The following is a 22,620-nucleotide window of genomic DNA, read 5'->3' as shown; positions in this document are numbered from 1 at the left end:
TAAATCACAAAATATTTGAGCAGCTCATCAGGTCAAACAGATACAAAACCAACATTTCAGGCTTGAGCCCTTCATCATGGTTTGAGAAAATGCCGACAGGCATCTGAACAAAAGAGTCGGGGGTGGGGGGGAGGTGGGGTGGCAAAGGCAGGAGATGATAGGTGGAGAAAGGAGGGAGGAGACAGCAGCATTGAGGGGGAGGGGGATGGCTGGGTGGGTAAGGAATAAGGGAGGGGAGAACTCGAGAGACAGAAAAGGGGAGGGGAAAGAAAAGGCGAGCAGGTTTAATGGAAAGCAATAAAGTCAATGTTAAGGCCATCTGGCTGGAGGGCGAACAGGTGGAAAATCAGGTGTTGTTCCTCCAATCTGCGGGTGGTCAGGGTGGGATAGTACACGAGGCCGTGGACAGGAGTGTATGACCAAAATTGAAATGGTCAGCCACTGGGAGGTCACTATGGTTGCAGACGTAACAAAGGTGCTGAGTGAAACGATCTCCAAACCTGCGACCGGTCTCTCCGATATAGAGAAGGCCACAAAGGGAGCAGCAGATACAGTAAATCAGACCTCCTGATGTACAGGTGAAGTGTTGCTTCACTGTTTGGTGCCCAGACTGTGGTGAAGGAGGAGGTTGGGCGCAAGTGTTGCACCTCCTGGGGGTAAAGGGGAAGGTGCCGCAGGGTGCGATGGGCGGGGAGGGATGAGTGCATAAGGGAATCGCAGAGGGAGCAGTCCCTGCGCAAGGCCAAGAGGGGAAAAGGAGGAAAAATTTGGCTTTGGTGGGATCCTGTAGTAAGTGTCGGAAATTCTGGCAGGTGACGTGTTGAATGCGGAGACTGGAGGGGTGGTAGGTGAGGGTGAGGGGGGATTCTATGTTTGTTGAATCTGGGGGCAGAGAGGGCCAGGGCAGATGAGTGGGAAATGGATGCGAGGTGGGTGAAGGCTGAGTCGATGGTGGTGGAAGGGAAGCCACGTTTGTGGAAGAAGGCAGACATTTTGAAAGATCTGGACTGGAAGACCTCATCTTGGGAACAGATGCGGCGGAGACGGAGACATTGGGAGAAGGGGATGGAATCCTTGCAGGGGACAGGGTGTGAGGAAGTGGTATGGACTGGGTTCAGGTCAGTGTGACGAGACAGAATAATAGTTCAGCACAGGCTAGAAGCGCCACAGGTCCCCTAAGCAGATCTCCACATCCCACTGTCTATCCTCTAATTCTACCCTCTCAGTGATTCCTTATGACCGGGACCGGCATGCCTCCTGCCAGGGAGAATGATACCCTGGAATTCCTTCACTGAAGTCTCAGCCTCTCTATCCCTCCCTCTTTCAACGCCCTTGTTCGTCTCTGTTACATTGACCATGTGAGGCTCAGCATCCAAAGGTTTTGACCTTAAAGGACTTTGAGAATTTTTCAACAAATAAGTCAGTAAAGAGCTTCTTTCCCAAGATGGAGACAGTGAGGCCAAGAAATGGGAGAGTGTGGCTGAGATGGACCAACTGAATTTGAGGACGGGGTGAAATTGGCAGCAAAGAGGATAAAGTCGACGAGCTGGTCATGGACATGGAGGGAACAGCAATGTAGTTGGCAAGTGTTGTGCAGGATATATTACAGGGTTAAAGGTGTTAGGAATAAAGTTAGAAGGTTAAGGTAGGTAGTGCAGAGCAACAGGCCATTGAGCCCATCAACTATGTGCTGAGCAGCAAGGAGACATTTTCACAATCTGATCCTAACCTACTTTATTTTCTCAGCGATTCCCTCAGATTCTGCCACTCACCTCCATACTCAGTGGGTGATTAACAGACCAAGGTTTGTAGGGGCTGCGGTCACTGCAAACTCTACAGAGAGAGTGGCTGAGGTCAGGATCAAATCTGGGGAGCTGTGAGGCGGTGGCACTACCGGCTGCGACACTTGCACTAACCCCCTTGCTAGACATGGTTGCTGTTAACTTGGAAGGGAGCCTGTGGACTACCATCCAGCCTGTATAGCCAACTGGCTGGCATGCATGGAGAAATGTGAGCCACTGGGTTTGCCCAGCCTTCCCCCCCACCCCGGTTCCCTCCTGCACAAATGACTCACCTGGGGCCCAGCCTTGAGTGATGATGAGGTCCAGGGTTCCCACACCACCAGACAAAGTTCATGATGAGACAACGCATCACCCCACACTGCAGTCACTGGAGCCTGTACTGCAGGCAGATGTTCAGTGTAGGGGAAGAACAACTCCACCAGAGGGGGCATTTACAGGTCGAGTGGAAATACTGAGAATTTGTCAATTGGCAGACTAGTACCAAGGGAGTGCTGCACTGTCAGACAGGCAGTACTGAGGGAGTTTTCCACTGCCAGATAGGCAGTACTGAGGGAGTGCTGCTTTGTTAAAGGGGCAGTACTGAGAGAGAGCTTTAATGTGCATAGATGGACACACAAATTCAGAGGTGTACAGCAAAGAAACTGGCCCTTCTGCTCACCATATCTATGCTGACCTTTTGACATCTATATTGTTAGCATTTGTCTGCTTTGGGACCATATCCTTCTATACTTTATGTCTTCCTATACGCCTCAAAAATACAATAATTATAAATTAATCCACCAAGTTCAAGCTTTTTATGACCATACAATTCTATAAAGTACGACTGGGTGAAACTGTGTCCTTTGGCTTTTGGTGTAAAAACATGCAAACACACATCCAGACATAGCACACATATTTACAAGCGATTTCTAGCACAACATATATAAAAATAAATAAATATTGTTTAATAAATACTAGATCCTTGGAGGGTTTGCATGAATCATTCAGCATTCTCACTGCTCATGGGAAGAAGCTGTTCCACACCGTAGTAGGCTGGCTCTGATACTCTTTCCCGACGGGAGTACTAGAAAGATATCTTATGCAAGGTTGAAGGGGTCCTTAATGATTTTGCACACCCTCTTCAGACAATGATCCTGGAAGGTCATGCTGATAGAGGGCAGGGCGACTTTGGTGATCCTCTCTTATGATCCTGTGGATTGACCTCTGATCCAATGCTCTACACTACACCATCCTGTACCATTGTGATGTAGCCTCTCAGGACTCTCTCGACAGAGTTCCTGAAGAAAGTTGATAGGATGGTGGTTGGTAGCCCTGCCTGCTCCAGTCTTCTTGGGAAGTGCAGTCGCTGTTATGCCTTCCTGACAAGTGAGGAGATGTTGAGTGTCCACGATAGGTCATTAGTTAAGTGGTCTCCTGGGAACTTGGTGCTCTCTCCTCTCTCCACTACAGAGTTGTTGATGTGTAGTGGAGGGTGGTCGTTCCTGGTCCTTGTGAAGTCCACGATCATTTCCTTCATCTTATCTATGCTGTGATTCAGGTTGTTACTCTTGCCACCTCTTCTCTGCAGTGTGACTCATTGTTGTTGCTGATGAGGCCAACGACTGTCATGTGTTGGGGCTGGATATGGCAATGTGGTCATGGGTCTGTGGCGTGAACCGGCGCGGGCTGAGCACACAGCCCTGAGGCGCGCCAATGTTCAGAGGATCATGCTTGATGTTTCCGGATAGACCGTGGTCTTCCCATTGGGAAAATGAGGTGCAGGTGAGGCAGGAACTTGGGGAGAACACCTCAAGTTCCAGGATGGTAGATTTAGGATGGAGATGAGGAGGAACGGTTTTTTCCAGAGTGGGGTGTATCAATGGAATTCTCTTTCTGAACTATTTCATCAGGCAGCATTTCAGATGTCAACGACTCTGGGTGCGTTAAAAAAACCCTCAAATCCCCTTTAAAAATCCTTCCTCTTTCATTAAGTGTATGCCCTGGTGTTGGTGCTCCTCCAGGGCAAGTCTTTCCCCACCCTGCACCATGGCTCCAGAATAAACATACTTTCCAGAAAATCAGAGAATCAGCATCAGCTGCCCATCAGAATCTGAGTGAACATCTCAAGTTATTCTTGGACACCCTTCACCTTCGAGATTCAGTGCAGATAGGTCACCGAAGATCCAGCTGCCTATGGAGAGGTTGGCTCGCCCCTGGGCTTCCTTGGAATGTCACTCAAATCCTGTCAGTCCAGTAGGTTCCAAGGAATCCACAGCCAAACGCCATTTGCCATTGGGCATCGAAGGATCAGCCAATCAGTTGGGGGCCACGGTGCCATTGGTTGGTTGGGTTTGCCATGGGCTCTGGCATTTAGTGCAACCTGTGATGGTTTGGCCAAATCACAAATGTTACTTTGAATCAAACTGATGCCTGATGTCTTCTCCAGGATGCTCAAAGCAGCTGCCCAGGTTGACTCTGTGGTTAAGAAGGCAGACAGTGTATTGGCCTTCATTTATTGTGGAACTGAATTACCGAGAGGTCATGTTGCAGCTATATAAGACCCTGGTCAGACCCCACTTGCATACTGTGATCAGTTCTGGTCACCCCACTACCAGAAAGATGTGGAAGCCATAGAAAGAGTGCAGAGGAGATTCACAAGGATGCTGCCTGGATTACTGAGCAGGCCTCACAAAAACAGGTTGAGGGAACTCATCCTTTTCTCCTTGAAGCGGTGAAGGACCGGGGTGGGGGGGGGGGGGGGCGGGTGTGTGACCTGATGTTTAAGATGATGAGAGGCATTGATCATGTGGATAGTCAGAGGCTTTTCCCCAGGGATGAAATGGTGGCCACAACTGGCGCAGGGGAAAAATGATACGAGAATTTATTTGGAAAGGTAAAATATCAAGAATTGATCTTGGAAATATGATCTGGGAGGACTAAGATTACTGAATTTTAATCATTATTATAAAGCAGCTCAATTAAGATTTTTTGTCCTGTAATCAAATGGGTGAGAAAACAGATTGAAATGAAAAAAATCGGAGTAACTATTCCAGGACAAATTTTATCTAAATGGAATAGTGAATTGTTTAAAGGAAAAATGGAAGTATCAATTCTAAAAACATGTATTGAAAATATGGAATGGGATTCATACAGAGAGAGGGATTAAAATGATTAATGACCTAAAATGTTGTTAAAACAAAACCAGTTCCTTTCACTTTGAATAATCCTTTATTTGATAATTGGCACAGTAAAGGATAAAAGATTGTTTATTGGGATCTATCTTTTTAACCTTTGAGCAATTGAAAGATAAATATAACATACAAAATAATACAATTTTTGCATATTACCAATTAAAATCATATTTAAAAAAGAAATTAGGAACAGATTTGAGACTCCCAGAACAAAGTCAAGTTGAAGATATAACAGATACATTTATTATCACAAAATTTATTACCAATATGTATATAAAATTACAAGAAACTAAAAGAAGAAAAGATTTATATAAATCAAAATTACGATGGGAGAAAGATTTAAATATACAAGTCCAAGAGGAAATATCGTCAAAATTGTGTCAAATGCAGTTAATGCCAGATATCAAATGGTTCAATATAATTTTCTTCATCAGTTATACTCCACATAAATTGAATTCTAATTATCCAGATAAGTGTTTTCGCCGTACCGAGAAAATAGGGACCTTTTTACAGTCAGGGTGGTCCTGTGAGAAAGTGGAACAATTTTGGAACGATTTGAGCGTATTGTTAGGATGAATTATGAAGATATAGATACAAAAAGATCCAAGAATCTTTTGACTTGGAAATATTTATGAAGAAGATGTAAAATTGGAATTGGATAAATAACAAGAAATTTTTTAAAATATAAACATAGCGACTCCAAAGAAATTTCTAGCAGTAATGCAGAAAACTGAGAATTTGGTAAAAATAGAGAGAGGGCAGATTGAAATGCAAAATTTTACACCTTTAGAAAAAATACTTTTAAAGGATTGGATTGGAAACTTTTATAAAATTTGGTATATAAAATTATGAGGGGAATAGATAGAGTAGAAGTGAATAGAGTAGGTTTAGGGGGCAAAACTTTAGAAGTAACATAAGAGGAAGTTTCTTCACTCAGAGAGTGGTGGCTGAGTGGAATAATCTTCCAGAAGAGGTGGTTGCACCAGGGTCAATTTTGTAATTTAAGAGAAGGTTGGATGAGTAAATGGATGTGAGGGGGTTGGAGGGTTATGGGCAAGGAGCAGGTAGGTGGAACCAGTGGAGTTTCACTGAAATCGGTGTGGACGAGAAGGGCTGGTATGGCCTGTTTTCGTACTGTAATTGTTATATGGTTATATAAGGATTTTATGAATAAAAGTCCGTCCACTTTGCCCACCCCTCGCAGTTAATAATTATAAAAATAGTCAATGAATATTATATATGTTAATAATATTATTGATGTAGGTACTCTTTTTCATTTTTTCTTTCTTTTGGGGAGGGGGATTGGGGAGAAAATTAAGAATTTATTGTATCATTCTGTGTAGTTTATTAAAATTACTCTATTATTGAATTTATACTTTGTATTGATATAAATGATTAATAAAATTTTCAAAAAAAAGGTGCAGGGGAGTAGGTAGAGAGGAGATGTCAGGGTAAGTTTTTTTTATGCAGGAGAGGAGGGTGTGTGGAATGGACGGCTGGCAGCAGTGGTGGAGACGGATATGAAGGGGTCTTTTAACAGACTTTTGGATGGGAACACGGAGCTTAGAAAAATAGAGAATAACCCGGTGCAACTTTGGCCGGTGTGTGCAGAGGCTCAACTTCCTCTGGATAAGGTATCTGGAGGGTCATTAAGAGCTACTGGCTGATAGGCGATGTCATAATTGTAGGTGGAGAGTTCGATCCTCCATCAAAATAAGGGTAGGAGATGTTGAGTGTCCATGATAGATCAAACTCTGTCAATTCTCTCTAATTCCAGACATCGGCCATGCTTTAGCGCGGAGGAGTGCCGAGAGTGACAGTGGTGAGTGGTACAAAAATGGCGGTGACAGCGATGACAGCCATGGGCACGGATACGGGCGTGGCTATGGTTACGGCAATGGATACGCCAACAGATATGACAATGGATATGGAAATGGCTATGACAATGGCTATGGCAACGGCCATGGCAATGGCTATGGCAATGGGTATGGTGGTGACAGCAGCGACAGCGGTGATAGCAATGGCTATGACGATGACAGCGGTGACAGCAGTGGTGAGTGGCCAGAATCTCCGGGGCAAAGATGCACTGGGTTTGGAGGTGGTGTTGTGGAGGTTCACCAGAGTAATGCAGGGGTTTGCGGCATTAGCCCATGAGGAGAGGAGGGGCTCTACGCGTTGGAATTTAGAAGGATGATGGCCATCCTCAGAAAGATTATGAAAGGAATCAGGCAATATAGAAGGAGGGAGGCTGTTTCCACTGGCAGGTGAGAAAAGAACTGGGGAGCATCACCTCAGGATTTGAGTAGATGGATGCGAGTAGGGTTTTTCCACTTTCGGAGGCCAGAGTTTTAATCTGAAAGGAGAAAGGTTTAGGGGACCTTCTTCACTCAGAAAGTGGAGGGAGTGTGGAATGATCTGATGTGGTGAAAGTGGGCTCAATCTTTATCTAATTTATTCTTAAAACACAAGATTGAGCCCACTTTCACCACATCAGATCATTCCACACTCCCTCCACTATCTATCTATCTGATAGATGGATGGGAGAGGCCTGGAGGGTTGTGGAATGGGAGCGGATCAGTGGGAGTAGGGAGACGATGGACAGCACAGACTAGAGGGGCTGAATGGCCTCTTTCTGCGCAGTAGCATTCTATGATTCAGGGGGCTTAGATTTAGGACAGAGATGTAGAAGAAATGCTTCTCCCAGGGAGTGGTGAGTCCGTGGAATTCTCTGCCTAATGAAGTAGTGGATACAGTGAACATATGTGGACTGTTGGGTAGATTTTTGTATTATAAAGGTTATGGGGAACAGGTAAGTAAGTCCACCAAGTGGAACATAAAAGTGCAGTCGCTGTGATTGTAGTAAAAACACAGAAATATTGGAGGAACTCAGCCGGTCACACAGCATCTACAGGAGACAAAAACGTTTCAGACCTGAGCCCAGCAGAATGAACTGACAGACCAGTTGAGTTCCTCCAGCATTTTAGTTTTTATGAGGTAACTCCATGGCCAGATCAGCCATGACCTTGTTGAATGGCAGAGTTGGCTTGACAGGCCAGATGGTCGACTCCTACGTCTTCTCCCAAAGCAGAACGCTTGGGTAATTTGATGATTCGACCCTGCACTAGATGCGTGAGCTGAAGCTCACTAGGATTTTGGAGAGCAATGAGCTGAGCCTGGGAGGGCGATGATTACCTGTGATGTGCATGACCTGACCCGATGCTCTTCCATTGCTGTTTCAATGTTGCCTGCTCTTATGTTTCAGACGCCACTGGGAATGGGGCTGGCAATGGAGTTGGAAATGGAGACCACAATGGGAACGGGTATGGTGTTTGGTCCAGCCATGGAAACGGAGATGGGAATGGCTATGGAAATGGAGACTTGAATGGCCACGGGAATGGAGACTGGAATGGGAATAGGAATGGAGATGGGAATGGCCATGGAAATGGAGACTGGAATGGCTATGGAAACAGAGACTGGAATGAACATGGGAATGGAGACGGGAATGGGAACGGTGATGGAGGCGGGAACGGAGAAGGCAATGGGAAGGACACTGGAATTTCAAGCGGCAGTGGGAAGGGCCACGGGAATGGAGGTAGGTTGATTCCTTTGCTCTTGTCTTTACCCGTTGCGTCGCACGGTTAACGCACCAAATCCAGAACTAGGCAGAATTCTGGAAGAAGCGGATTCCCAAACTTGTCCTGTCCCAGTGGAGGAAATCTTCCACTGCAGCACCCTCTGCACTGGTTGGATGATGGGATGAGGCTGGGAACAAAGACAGGGGTTCACACGAGAGTGGGAGATTCCTGAGGGGGGTTCGGTGGACCACGCGGAAGTGGGCAAGGGTCACCGAATGGCAATCCAGAAAAAAACAATGATTCCTTAAAATACTGAGAGATTTAGCATGGACAAACTCTTTGGCTTATTGAGTCCATTCATCTAGTTTTACTCTAAAGCACACTCCTCAGATTCCATCTCTCACATAAACCAGGGATTTTACGTGGCCAATTAACCTAATAACCTGCTCATAACCTGGAGTGGAGAATGCGCCTTATGATGCAAAGTTAATAGAGTGAGGGCTTTTTCTCAGTGGAGCAAAGAAGGATGAGAGGAGACTTAATAGAGGTCTACAAGATTCTGAGAGGCATAAATAAGGTGGACAGTCAGCACTTATTTCCCAAGGCAGGAGTAGCAAACACCAGAGGACACCTGTATAAGGTGAGGGGAGGAGATTGCGGTATGGTTAATGGAGTGGTCAGCGCAACGCAATGCCAGCGATCGGGACCAGGGTTCGAATCCCGCACTGTCTGTAAGGAGTTTGCACATTCTCCCCGTGTCTGTGTGGGTTTTCCCCTGGGGCTCCAGTTTCCTCCCACCATTCAAAAGGTTCCGGGGAGAATAAATCAATAAGGTGTAATTGGGCAGCAAGGGCTCGTGGGCCAAAAGGGCCTGTTACCATGCTGTATATCTTAATTTTAATTTAAAAATATGTAAAATTTCAGAAAGTTTAGGGGAGATGTCAGGGGTAAATCTTTGATGCAAGAGGTATCTGGAATGTATTGCCAGGGGTGGTGGTGGAGGTTGGTACAATGGGCACCTTGTTGAAAGAAAAATACTAGGTTAAGATTATGAGGTAGGGAATGGTTTATATGGGTTGGCACAACATTAAGGGCCAAAGGGCCTATACAGGGCTGTAATATTCAGTGTTCTATGTTCTATCTGTGGGATGTGGGAGGAAACCGGGAATTCCATGGGGTCACAGGGAGAACATGCAAACTACATGCCAGCTGCATTGACTGCAGTGAATGGGGAGGTGTAGCCATGGGCTGTGCGGTTAAAGACAGTGGCAGTGAGAATGGAGGGCCACTGCTGGGCTGACAATTCCAGTACAGCCCACTCCATCAGCTTAGGTCCACTTTTGACCTGATTTATATCAGCTGGGAAAACCAAATCTAAATGTTGTTCTTTTCTGTTTCAGGCATTGGGCAGGCTGATTCCAGTGATTCTAGTGACTCCAGTGATTCTAGCGATTCCAGTAATTCTAGTGATACCAGTGATTCCAGCGATTCAAGCGACTCGAGTGATTCCAGTGACTCTAGTGATTCCAGTGACTCCAGCGACTCTAGCGATTCCAGTGACTCCAGTGATTCCAGCGACTCTAGTGATTCCAGTGACTCTAGCGACTCTAGCGATTCCAGTGACTCCAGTGACTCCAGTGATTCCAGCGACTCCAGCGATTCCAGCAACTCTAGTGATTCTAGTGACTCCAGTGATTCTAGCGATTCCAGTAACTCTAGCGATTCCAGTGACTCCAGTGATTCAAGTGACTCCAGTAACTCTAGTGATTCCAGTAACTCCAGTGATTCAAGTGACTCCAGTGACTCGAGTGATTCCAGTGACTCTAGTGACTCCAGTGATAGCAGCAATTCCAGTGATTCCAGTGACTCCAGCAATTCCAGTGACTCAAACGATAGCAGTGACTCCAGTGATTCTAGCGACTCCAGCAATTCCAGCGACTCCAGCAATAGCAGTGATTCCAGTGACTCCAGCAATTCTAGTGACTCCAGTGATTCCAGCGACTCCAGCAATAGCAGTGATTCCAGCGACTCTAGCGATTCCAGTAATAGCAGTGATTCCAGTGACTCCAGTGACTCCGGTGATAGTAGTCAGTCCAGTGATGACAACAACTCCAGCGAGTCTAGTGACTCCAGTGATAGCAAAGATTCAAGTGGTTCTAGTGACTCTAGTGATTCAGGTGACAGCAACGACTCCAGTGACAGCAAAGATTCAAGCGATTCTGGTGACTCTAGTGACTCCAGTGATTCCAGTGGCTCCAATGACAGCAGTGATTCCAGTGACTCAGATGACTCCAGTGACTCCAGTGACAGTAATGATTCAGGTTGAGTAATGCTTTCTCTTTACTGAGGGACGGGTCCCACACACGTCAACTCTCACAGTCATCCATGTTCCAGCACTGAATCATTCTTGGGAATTCATTCATCTTCCCGTTCTGATGAAGGACCATTGACCTAGAAAGTTAACTATTTTTCATTCTCTAGATACATCCTAATCTACTGAACAACTCCAGCATTTTTTTTTTTCAGGCTTCCAAATTGTTTTTTTCCTTCTCAATTATTTAGATAGCATCAAAATACAATGTTCAAATTTATTGTCAGCTTACATACATGGCTTTACATTCAACGCTGAGGTTCTTTTTCTGCTGGACTTAGCCATTTCTATACCACCAGCTGTAAACCGTAGCAAACCATCTGTAAACAAGTCTCTAAATGAGTACAGCTATTCTCTATCAATGGGTCTCTGAAGGTGCCTAACTAGAGATTGGCCAAACCAAGCCCATAGTGAGATTTTAGGGCAGCAACATCAGACATTGGAGAGGATTATGTTCTTAGCATCTGGGGCTGGAGCCATTAAAAGGTGAAGTGTTAAAACAGACGAATGAGTAAGGGACAAACAAAGGCAGGTGGGAAGGGAAGGAGCTGGAAGAGGTGACGGTGATAAGTAGCAGCGAGGACATGAGGTTTAATACTGGGTGCAACTGGGCTTCGAACCAATGTGGGTCAACAGCAACTCCCACTGTGTGGGATTTCAGTCCCGATCAGCTCAACTCCAATTGGGATCAAATCCCGAATTCTGCCAGCCCCTGGAGGGGGTGTAGCCAGGTTCTAACATTAGGGGGGGGGGGTGCGAGCACAAGTTAGTGGTTGAATGGTGCCCTGCACTGGTTTTATGGTGGCAGTGGACTGGATTGCTCTAGTGAGGGGCGGTGGGGGGAGTGGGCATGTCAGAGCTGGGGGCGGGGAGGTAGTGCCACGTTAAAGGAGGGGGAAGCCATATTGGAGCAGGGGGGAGGGGGAGGGAACCGCATCGGAGCAGGAGGGGATGTGTCGGAGAGGAAGGTGGGGGGTAGGTGCCACTTTTGAAAAATGCTAAAATGCTCAGTCACAAAGTCTATGGTTGGTTAGCTTGGAGAGTCTGAGGGGCAAGTCGTATCCCAGTGAGGATGCCTGTCTCAGTTCCCACTCTGGGATATCGTGTGTGGGTCCAGGCAGAACAATAGTTCAGCACAGACTAGATGGGCCAAACAGCCTGCTTCTGTGTCTTTCAGTTCCTGCTCTGGGATATCATGTGCATTTCCAACTCTGATCTGGGATGTCAGAGTGGAGTGGTCCCACACTAGGCTGAGTCAGTGTGGTAAGGCAAGAACAAGTAAATGGCGAGGGACAGTAGAAGTTGAATTTGGAAAGGGCCACCCTTTTCAAGGTAGGCAGAGGTAATGGCAGCTTTTAGATATCATATATTTTGTTCCTCTAGTCATAAACAGTGGGAATGGCAGGGGAACACTCCTCTTGTGGGTTGTCAGAGCAGCCAGTTGTATCCCTGATGCCTTCATCTGCGACAAGTGCATCCAGCTACAGCTCCTGACAAACCAAATTAAGGAGCTGGATTTGGATGAACTCTGGATCATTCGGCAGAAAGAGAGGGTGATTGACAGGAATTACAGGGACACAATCACACCTAGGAGACAGAAGGAGGGTAGATGGGTGACAGCCAGGAGAGGGAAAGGGAATAGGCAGACAGTGCAAGGAACCCCTGTGTACGTTCCCCTCAATAATAAGTATACCATTTTGAATACTGTTTGAGGGACGGGGACTTACCAGGGACAAGCCACAATGATCTGGTCTCTGGCATGGAGTCTGGTCCCTGTGGGTCATAAGGGAAGAGAGGAGAAGAGGTGAGCTGTAGTGATAGAGGATTCATTAGTAGGAAGGACAGATAAGTGGTTTTGTGGAAGAGATCGAGTATCCCGAGTGGTACGTTGCCTTTCTGGTGCCTGGATCCGAGATATCTCAGATCGAGTCATGGCATTCTCTGGAGGGAGGGTGAGCAGCCAGATGTCGTGGTCTATATTGGGACCAATGAGGTGGGTAGGAAGGGAGAGGAGGCCCTGCAAGGAGAGTTCAGGGAGTTCTGACTAGGTTGAAGGACAGGATTTCTACCCATGCCGCATGCTAGTGGGGTTAGAAATAGGAGGATAATGCAGCTTAACATGTGGCTAAAGACATGGTTCAGGAGGGAGGGCTTCAGGTTTCTGGATCGTTGGGTTCTCTTCCAGGGAAAGTGGGACCTGTTCCAATGGGACAGTTTGCATCTGAACTGGAGGAGACTAATATCCTTGTGGTAATGTTTTCTTGTGCTGCTCTAATGGGTTTAAACTAGATTTGCAGGGGGATGGGATCCAATGTGACAGAGCAAATAGAGGAGTGGAGAAGGTGTGAAAATTGCATGTACCGTTAAAAGTCAATGGGTTGTACACGGTGGAAATTTTCTAAACTGCATCTATTTCAATACAAGGATATTGCAGGAAGGGCAGGTGAGCTTAGAGCGTGGATTGGCATGTGGAATTATGACATTGTTGCCATTAGTGCAACTTCATTGCAAGAGGCGCTGGACTGGCGTCTCAGTGTTCCGGGCTTCTGTTGCTTCAGACGTGATAAACTGGGGTGGGGGGATGGGTATGAAAGGGAGAGGAGTGGCATTGCTTGTTGGGGAGAATATCAACAGCTGTGCTCAGACAGGACAGACCAAAGGGCTTGACTACTGAGGCTATATAGGTGGAGCTGAGAAATTGGAAAGGTATGACCACACTCATGGGGTTGTATTATAGACCACCCAATAGTCAACAAGAATTGGAGGAGTAAATCTGTAGAGAGGTAGCGGATGACTGCAAGAAACTAAGGTTGTAATAGTAGATTTTAATTTTTCACATATTGACTGGGAATCCCATTGTAAAGGGGTTGGATGGCTTGGAGTTTGTCAAATGTATTCAGGAAAGTTTTTTTTAAACTTTATTTAAGATTTTATAACATGAATAACATATAGGATTACATTAAAAAAAATTAAGAATAAAATAATAAAATTACAATACAGTATCGGTAATCTAAATAAACTATACCCTCCCCAATAATTATTACACATTAATAACCCAACTCAAATTAGTCCAACCCCCCTTTCCACCCCCAAAATAAAGAGTGAAGAATTAATAAAGTTAATAATATATGTGAGAAAAAAACCCACTTACAAAAAAAAAACAAAAACATAAAAAACAAAAACATTAAAAAAAAACAAAAAGTTTTTCATATCAATATATAGAGAAACCAACTATAGAGAATGTAATACTGGATCTCCTATTAGGAAATGAGACAGGACAGGTGACATAAGTATGTGGAGGGGAACATTTTGGGTCCAGTGATCAAAATGTCATTAGTCTCAAGTGGCTTATGGATAAAGATAGGTCTGGGCCTCAGGTTGAGATATTCTAAACTGGAGAAAGGCCAATTTTGAGGAAATGCGAAAGGATCTAGAATGAATGGATTGGGATGTGTTTTCAGGCAAGGATGTGCGAGGTAAATGGAGGAACTTCAATGGGGAAATTTTGAGAGTACATATTTTGTATGTTCCTGTCAGGATTAAAGGCAAGGTTAGCAGCAATAGAGAACATAGGGTTTTCGAGGGATATTGGGGATCTGGTTTGAAAGGTGAGAGAGGAGTATAGCAGATATAGGCAATGTGGAGTAAGTGAGGTACTTAAATAACTCAAGAAAGAAATCAGGAAGTCTAAAAGAAGACATGAGGTTGCTTTGGCAGACAATGTAAAGGAAAATCTTAAGGGTTTCTAAAAGTATATTAAGAGCAAATGGATAGTAAGGAACAAAATTGGTCCCTCTGAAGATCAGAGTGGTCGGCTTTGTATGGAGTTAAAAGAGATAGGGGAGATCTTTAAGTGTTTTCTTTTCATCAGTATTCACTCAGGAAATGGGCACAGAGTTGAGGGAAGTAAGGAAAATAAACAGTGATCGCTCTCATAAAGCAAATAAGGGTGGATAAATCCCCAGGGCCTGACAAGATATTCCCTTGGACTTTGAGGGAGGCAAGAGCAGAAATTGCAGGGGTCCTGGAAGAAATATTTAAAATGTCCTTAGCCACAGGTGAGGTGCCAGAGGATTGGAGAGTTGTGGTGGATGTTGCTTCTCAGACTGCAGGCTTGTGGTATAACTCAGGGATCGGAGCTGGGACCATTGTTGTTTGCCATTGTTTGACTTCAGGAAAAGGTTAAACAGGTTAGGACTTTATTCCCTGGTTTGTAGAAGAATGAGGGGAGTTTTGATAGAGGTATTTAAAATGATGAGGGGGATAGACAGTTCACTGAGGGTAGGTGAGATACAAACCAGAGGACATGGGTTAAGAGTGAAGGGGTAAATGTTTAGGGGGAACATGAGGGGGAAATTCTTCACACAAAGAGTGGTGGGGGTGAAGAACGAGCTTCCAGCTGAAGTGATGAATGCAGGCTCTATTTTAACATTTAAGAAGAATTTGGACAGGTTATGGGCTGAGTGCAGGTCAGTGGGACTAGATAGAATACTGGTTTGGCACAGACTAGAAGGGCCGATGGGGCCTGTTACTCTTTGGCTTGGCTTCGCGGACGAAGATTTATGGAGGGGGTAAAAGTCCACGTCAGCTGCAGGCTCGATTGTGGCTGACAAGTCCGATGCGGGACAGGCAGACACGGTTGCAGTGGTTGCAGGGGAAAATTGGTTGGTTGGGGTTGGGTGTTGGGTTTTTTCTCCTTTGTCTTTTGTCAGTGAGGTGGGCTCTGCGGTCTTCTTCAAAGGAGGTTGCTGCCCGCCGAACTATGAGGCGCCAAGATGCACGGTTTGAGGCGATATCAGCCCACTGGCGGTGGTCAATGTGGCAGGCACCAAGAGATTTCTTTAGGCAGTCCTTGTACCTCTTCTTTGGTGCACCTCTGTCACGGTGGCCAGTGGAGAGCTTGCCATATAACACGATCTTGGGAAGGCGATGGTCCTCCATTCTGGAGACGTGACCCACCCAGCGCAGCTGGATCTTCATCAGCGTGGACTCGATGCTATCGGCCTCTGCCATCTCGAGTACTTCGATGTTAGGGATGAATTCGCTCCAATGAATTTTGAGGATGGAGCGGAGACAACGCTGGTGGAAGCGTTCTAGGAGCCGTAGGTGATGCCGGTAGAGGACCCATGATTCGGAGCCGAACAGGAGTGTGGGTATGACAACGGCTCTGTATATGCTAATCTTTGTGAGGTTTTTCAGTTGGTTATTTTTCCAGACTCTTTTGTGTAGTCTTCCAAAGGCGCTATTTGCCTTGGAGAGTCTGTTGTCTATCTCGTTGTCGATCCTTGCATCTGATGAAATGGTGCAGCCGAGATAGGTAAACTGGTTGACCGTTTTGAGTTTTGTGTGCCCGATGGGGATGTGGGGGGGCTGGTAGTCATGGTGGGGAGCTGGCTGAGTGCAGGTCAGTGGGACTAGATAGAATACTGGTTCGGCACAGACTAGAAGGGCCGATGGGGCCTGCTACTATACTGTAGAGTTCTCCGATTCTATGGTTAGTGTAGCAGTTAGCACAATGCTGTTACAGCGCTAGAGATGAAGGTTCGAATCCCACACTGGCTGTTCATTCTCCCCATCTCTCCGTGGGTTTTCCCCAGGGGGTCCAGTTTCCTCCCACCATTCAAAATGTCCAGGAGGTTAAGGTTAATTGGGTGTAATTGGGTGGCATGGGTTAGTGGGCCGGAAGGGTCTTTTACCCTGCTGTGTGGCTAAATTTGTTAATTATAAGACATTTGTAAATTTATAAACAATTTAATTTATAACTTATGTTACAGACTCTGCTCTGAAACATTATGTCTGTTTGAAACTTTGGTTGCACATTCTAGGCTGAATTTAAAGGCTCTTTCCTCAAAACCTTCAACACACACGTATTTCCCATGCATGGTTTAACACTGAGCATGCTCCTTTATATTTTAACACTGAAACCTGTTCACCAAGGTTCAGAATGCCATTCGATAATGTGTCTGATGTCTCTGTCTGGGAGACTCTAACTAATTCACCCTGTTCTTTGAATTATGATGCATGGATGATTTAAATTTTCCCTTCAGTTACCCTGCACCAACAAACAGCCACCCACTCTCAGCCAACCCATATCTCCGGCTCCACTGCCAAGCCCCCTTTCGACCCTGATCTGCTGCCAAAACCACTTTCAGTTGGTTGAGCCAAAGCTAAGAGGGAGGGAGCTGTGACTGTAGCGGGGAGCCTTATCCCGGGAAGAGAGATATCAATGTCTCCAGGCCACCAGCAATGGAGAGGAGCCCAACAATTCTGCTGCTCCTGGCACCCTCGGGGGATCGGGAGACCCTGGCTGCCCAGAGACTATCCCGCGCCGGAAACGTGACCCAAAACTCAACTACAGCATTTTTGCTCTGTAATTCATCTTTAAGTGCTGGACATCACCAGTCATGTGAGATCACACAGCATGGGAACAGGCCCTTCAGCCTATCGTGTTTTTGCTGACCACGATGTCAATCCAACGAATCCTGTTTGGCTGCAATGGGGCTCTCTGTCTGTTTCTCATTGTTTTCACATGTAACTTTTGTATCTGCAAGGTTCAGGAGCAAGGGTGGGGGTTGGGGGGATCACCATCTAAAAAATAGGGGTGATCTTTTGGAAACCCCTTCCCCAAAGGGAATGGAAGCTGAATCTTGGAATATCTTTAACACTGATGTTGATAGATAGATAGATAGATAGATAGATAGATAGATAGATAGATAGATAGATAGATAGATAGATAGATAGATAAATAGATAGATAGATAGGTAGACTGATGGATGGATAGCTAGGTGGGTGGACAGATAGATGGGTGGATAGATAGATAAGTAGATTGATGGATGGATGGATAGCTAGATGGGTGGATAGATAGATAAGTAGATCGATGGATGGATGAATGGGTGGATGGATATAGATAGACAGATGGATGGATAGATAGATAAGTGGATGGAGGAATGGATGGATGGATAGAAAGACAGATAGACAGATGGATAGATAGAGAATCAAGTAGGAGAAAAATACCACGGTCAGTAAAGAGGAGTAGAGGTAATTATCAGACCATCTGTGGCCCTATTATTGTATGTTAGATTATCACCAAGGGGCAGAATGGTCTCCTCCTGTTCCTAATTCATATGTTTTTATATTCTTATCTGCATTCCTCTCAAAGTCTGGGATGCAGATGATCAGGTCTCGGGGACTTATTATCTCTTCCCCCATTAATTTCTCTGATACCATTTTTGCGAAGGCTAATTGCTTTAAGCTCCTCATTTGATCTGCTCTGCTGCTCACCACCACTTCCTGTCTTCTGCGACACAAAATATCTATTTCATTTTGCGGCTGTTTATTTTGGTACCTGTATAATCCTCCTACCTTCTGTCCTTTCCCAATTCTCTATTAAATTCCAATGTAACCCCAGTCCTCAGGGTTGCCACTTTGTTTGGCCCATATACATTCTTTAAACATCAACACTGTTGATTTACCATCACATTTTTAATGTGCAATTCATCTGCCAAAAAAAGCCAGCTGATGCCAAAAGCTTTCCCCAATTCGTCTAGTTGAGGTTTAAGACTAATTTCGAACTGAACTCAAGGTAATTTCAATCTTCGTAGAATGATCCACCTGAAATGATCAAAACTATGAAGTGTGAACTTCACCAACCTGTAGGTGAAGCTCCCTTTCAAAGTCAGGGAGTGGAGATCCACGTAGTTCCAACCTGGAGTTCTTCTGAATGATCCTGCTCCACTCTACGGGAAGAATTACTGTCGAACTTTGACTTCTGTTGAAGTGGGAGGGTGGTTGGCATAGAACCATAGAACATTAAACCTTACAAAAAAAGGCCGTTTGGCTCTTCTAGCCTGTGCCATAGTCCCACTGACCTGCACCCAGTTCATAGGCCTCTATACCCCTCCCATCCAGGTGCCTTCCCAAATTTTTCTTAAATGTTAATGTTGAGCCTGATTTCACCAGTTCAGCTAGCAGCTCAATCCACACTCCCACCAGACTCTGTGTGTGAAAAAAATCCCCCTAATGATCCTCCCTGATCTTTTCCCCTTTCATCCCTGGTTTGCATTTCACTGACCCTCAAGGGAAAAAGCCTTTCTACATTTACTCTATCTATCCCCCTCATCATTTTAAACACCTCTATCAAATCTCCCCTCATCTACACTCCAGGGAATAAAGTCCTAACCTGTTTAACCTTTCCCCATAACTCTTCCTGAAGTCTGGGTAACAACCAAGTAAATCTTCTCTGCATTCTTTCCATCTTATTGATATCTTTCCTATAGTTAGGTGACCAAAACTGCACACAATACTCCAAATTTGGCCTCAGAGATGTCTTATACAACTTTTCCATAAGATTCCAGCTCCTACACTTAATGATTAATGAAGGCCAATGTGCCAAAAGCTCTCTTTACAACCCTGTCCACCTGTAACCTCACTTTCAGAGAATTATGTATCTGGATTCCCAGATCGCTCTGTTCTACCGTGCTCCTCAGTGCCCGATTGTTTACTGTGTATGCCCTTTCTTGCCTGCTCAGCTGGATGTGGTGCCTGTTTGGGGCTGGTTATCCAAAGGCTCTGGTGCTTGTAATGACCTTTTGATCAGACCAGTGACATCAGCGACTTAGTGAGACCACACCTGGTCTCCTCATTTGAGCAAAGATCTTAATGCAGTGGGAAGAGTTCCAAGAAGGTTCGCTGGACTGATATTTAGAATGAGTGAGGGTCTGGTGAGGAAGGGGTTTGAAAAGCTGAGCTGGTAATAAACAACAGAAATGCTGGGGGCAGGCACCAGGTCAGTCAGCTTCTGTGGAGAGAGAATAATGGGATAACGTTTGGATTTCGGACCCCTGGAAAAAAAAAGCTTTAAGTGGCAGGCAAGGTCTGAATATAGAGAAATGAGAGAGAAATATGTAAGACCCTGAGGAGGGAGTACTGTGAGAGCATCTTTAAATTTAAATTTAGGCATACATCACAATAACAGGCCCTTCCGGCCCATGAGCCCGTGGGCTCATAGCTGATGCTACAGCCCCCGTGTGTTTTGAACGGTGGTAGGAAACCGGAGTCTCCGGGGGAAATCCACACAGGCACGGGGAGAATGTACAAGCTCCTCACGGACAGTGCAGGATTCAAACCCCAGGCGCGGTTACAGCTTTGCGCTAACCACTACCTGAACTGTGCTGCCCTCTCTGAGTTCAGTTCCCTCTGGTGTGTAATGACATAGGACATCGGCCATACAATATAACAGCACAGACATTTCGGCCCACGTATCTGGGCTGAACATGATGGCTGATTAAACTGAACCCCAGCTGCTTGCACATATTCACGTGTATCCTGAAGCACCTTAGACCCTACCATCGTATCTGCTTTCACCACAGATGCTGGGAGGGTCTGTCCCATGCACCCACCACTCTCTGTGTACAAACACTGGCCCTACCCATCTCCTTTAAATTCTCCCCCTCCCCCACCCATCTCCTTTAAATTCCCCCCTCCCCCACCCATCTTCTTTAAATTCCCCGCTCCCCTCCTTCACTTTAAATGCATGACCTCTAGTATTTAACACTAGTAGGACCAGATCTGATGTAATGGCAATGCTGCTGCCAATGCGGACCCAGGAGAGCACAGGGTGTAGACCTAGAGTTGCTCTGCATGGTCCTACTGCCCGGTTCTGTTGCTATTGGCTCCGTATGACCTTTAAACGGCCTGTTAATTGAGCTGATGGTGATTCATTTTAAAATCCTGCAACCACAGTTGGTCTGTGGCTAAGATGGAGACACCTGTGCTGGGAGTTGCAGACTCTGAGGGGGGGGGGGGTGTGGGCAGTGGTCACCAGAAATGGGGAGAACAACTGTCCCCCTTCCTTTTGAGAAGGAGAAGCAGAGGAGATAACCCTACAGGATGGTGACCACTGCAACGGACTCAGGCTGCGGGCTGTTGCCGACATTTGGTCAAATGATCCACGCGGACTGCGGGCTGCTGGACTCGCTAATGGGGCTGAGGGCAAGAAGGGCTCCCGAAAGGAGCTGAAGCCATCCTGATCATGTCAGAGGTTTGGATCTGGAGCTCGGGTCGAGCAGGAGTCAGCGGGGCTGCTGAAGCCGCGAGAGGTGAATCCTCGGACACTCAGTGTCTCTGAAGGGAATCTCTTTTGTTTCTCCTATTGTTAGGGGCACCGGGCAATACTATGGTGGTTTGTTTTCCAGGCAAAAGTCAAAATCTATCATGTATATTATATTTTTATGTAATAATTTGGGACACTATAAAGGGACCTTGAACCCTGTAACGAACCCTGATTGTTTTTCTTGCAAGACTTTGCCCCTTACTGCTTTCTGCAGGTCTCATTAATTTATTAACTTCATTCTCTTCCAGGTAAAGAGACAAAGGGGAAACAGTCAAAGGGCAAGAATTGAGAGACCGGCCCTAGTGGGGATTACCGCAGAGTTCCTGTGTGCAGTTGGTAACAGTTTGTGGTCATTGCGTTGACAAGAAGTTTTACTATTTGCTTCATGTCTGTCTGTTTGGGCAACTTTCGTTTCCCCATCTGTGTTGTGGTTCTTCAGTCTGTGTAGAAGGCAATAAATCGATGTTGTGTGACCTGTGGCTCTTGTTTCACCTGTAGTGCTCACCCATCCCGTTTCCTGGACTCTGGCGCACTCTGCCGCTGACGCTCCACACTCAGCGGTGCAGCCAGGTTCAAAAAAGGTGCCACGCACATATGTTTTGCAACCAGCACACAACGGTTAGATCCTTAAAATAATGTGGTTCAAAGTATAGAATAAAATCTTAAGTAAATACGTTACTTCGGGGTCTTGGTTTCACGTGTCAAAACATCCTGGCCAGGAAACGGCGCTTCTGGCACATGTCCACTCTCCTGATGAGCGTCCTGGGCTGGGGAAACCAACTGCGGCAGGAAGACGCCCCTGGGGAACAACACTTTCCCTGCGATGCACCAGTGCAAAACACCACAGGAGTCCTGCGACCTGCCAGTGCCCACCAGTGCAAAACACCACAGGAGTCCCGTGATGTGCCAGTGGCCACCAGTGCAAAACAGCACAGGAGTCCCGTGATATGCCAGTGGCCACCAGTGCAAAACACCTCAGGAGTCCTGCAAGCACACAGGTCAAAAGGCTGCTACTGCCAAAGAATGTGCCCGGGGGAAGCGGTCCCCACCTGTACCCACCTCGCTACACCATTGTCCACACTGCCTCCCCACACCCCTCGGCCAGGGGAAGAGTGGGTAACATCTGGTCCAACTTCTTCCCTTCGATGCCTTTTGGATCAAGTGTGGGCTTTGTATTTCAGGAAGGCTCTGAGAAGGGCCACACTGTGACACACCTGCTGTCCTTCTGCTCCTGAGACCAATCCTGACATTGGGCATGCTCTGTGTGTGGAGTCTGCTTGGAGTTTCATCCAGACATCCGGTTCCCCCCACAACCCAAAGACGGTCAGTTAATTCTATGCCATAAGCTGCCCCGTGTGTGTAAACATGCGATGGAATAGTTGGGAGTGGGCTACATGGAAAATGATGCAAACCTGAGCTTGTTCCTGAGGTTGTCACAGAAGAAATGGGTTGAACATAGAACATTACAGCACAGTACAGGCCCCTCAGCCCATGATGTTGTGCTGACCGATATATTATTTCTGACCTCATAACCCTCTATTTTTCTTTCATCCATGAGCCCGTCTAAGAGTCTCTTAAATGCCCCTAATAT

At 46.1% G+C, this 22,620-nt stretch overlaps 1 protein-coding gene across 1 annotated transcript; it reads left to right on the top strand.

The window, feature by feature from the left end:
* Nucleotides 1-3,097: 3,097 nt before the first annotated feature.
* On the top strand, nucleotides 3,098-21,389 carry LOC138748043 (dentin sialophosphoprotein-like). Its single transcript, XM_069907740.1, has 8 exons — nucleotides 3,098-3,167; nucleotides 3,692-3,719; nucleotides 3,938-4,121; nucleotides 4,228-4,249; nucleotides 6,750-7,094; nucleotides 8,235-8,564; nucleotides 9,948-10,868; nucleotides 21,278-21,389. The coding sequence occupies exons 1-8, from the start codon at nucleotides 3,098-3,100 to the stop codon at nucleotides 21,316-21,318; spliced, it is 1,941 nt and encodes a 646-aa protein (XP_069763841.1). The 3' UTR covers nucleotides 21,319-21,389.
* The last annotated feature ends 1,231 nt before the right edge of the window (nucleotides 21,390-22,620 follow it).

This window comes from Narcine bancroftii, chromosome 13 (assembly GCF_036971445.1).
Source record: "Narcine bancroftii isolate sNarBan1 chromosome 13, sNarBan1.hap1, whole genome shotgun sequence".
Taxonomy (NCBI): Eukaryota; Metazoa; Chordata; class Chondrichthyes; order Torpediniformes; family Narcinidae; genus Narcine; species Narcine bancroftii.
This window is presented reverse-complemented; position numbering and strand designations above follow the sequence as displayed.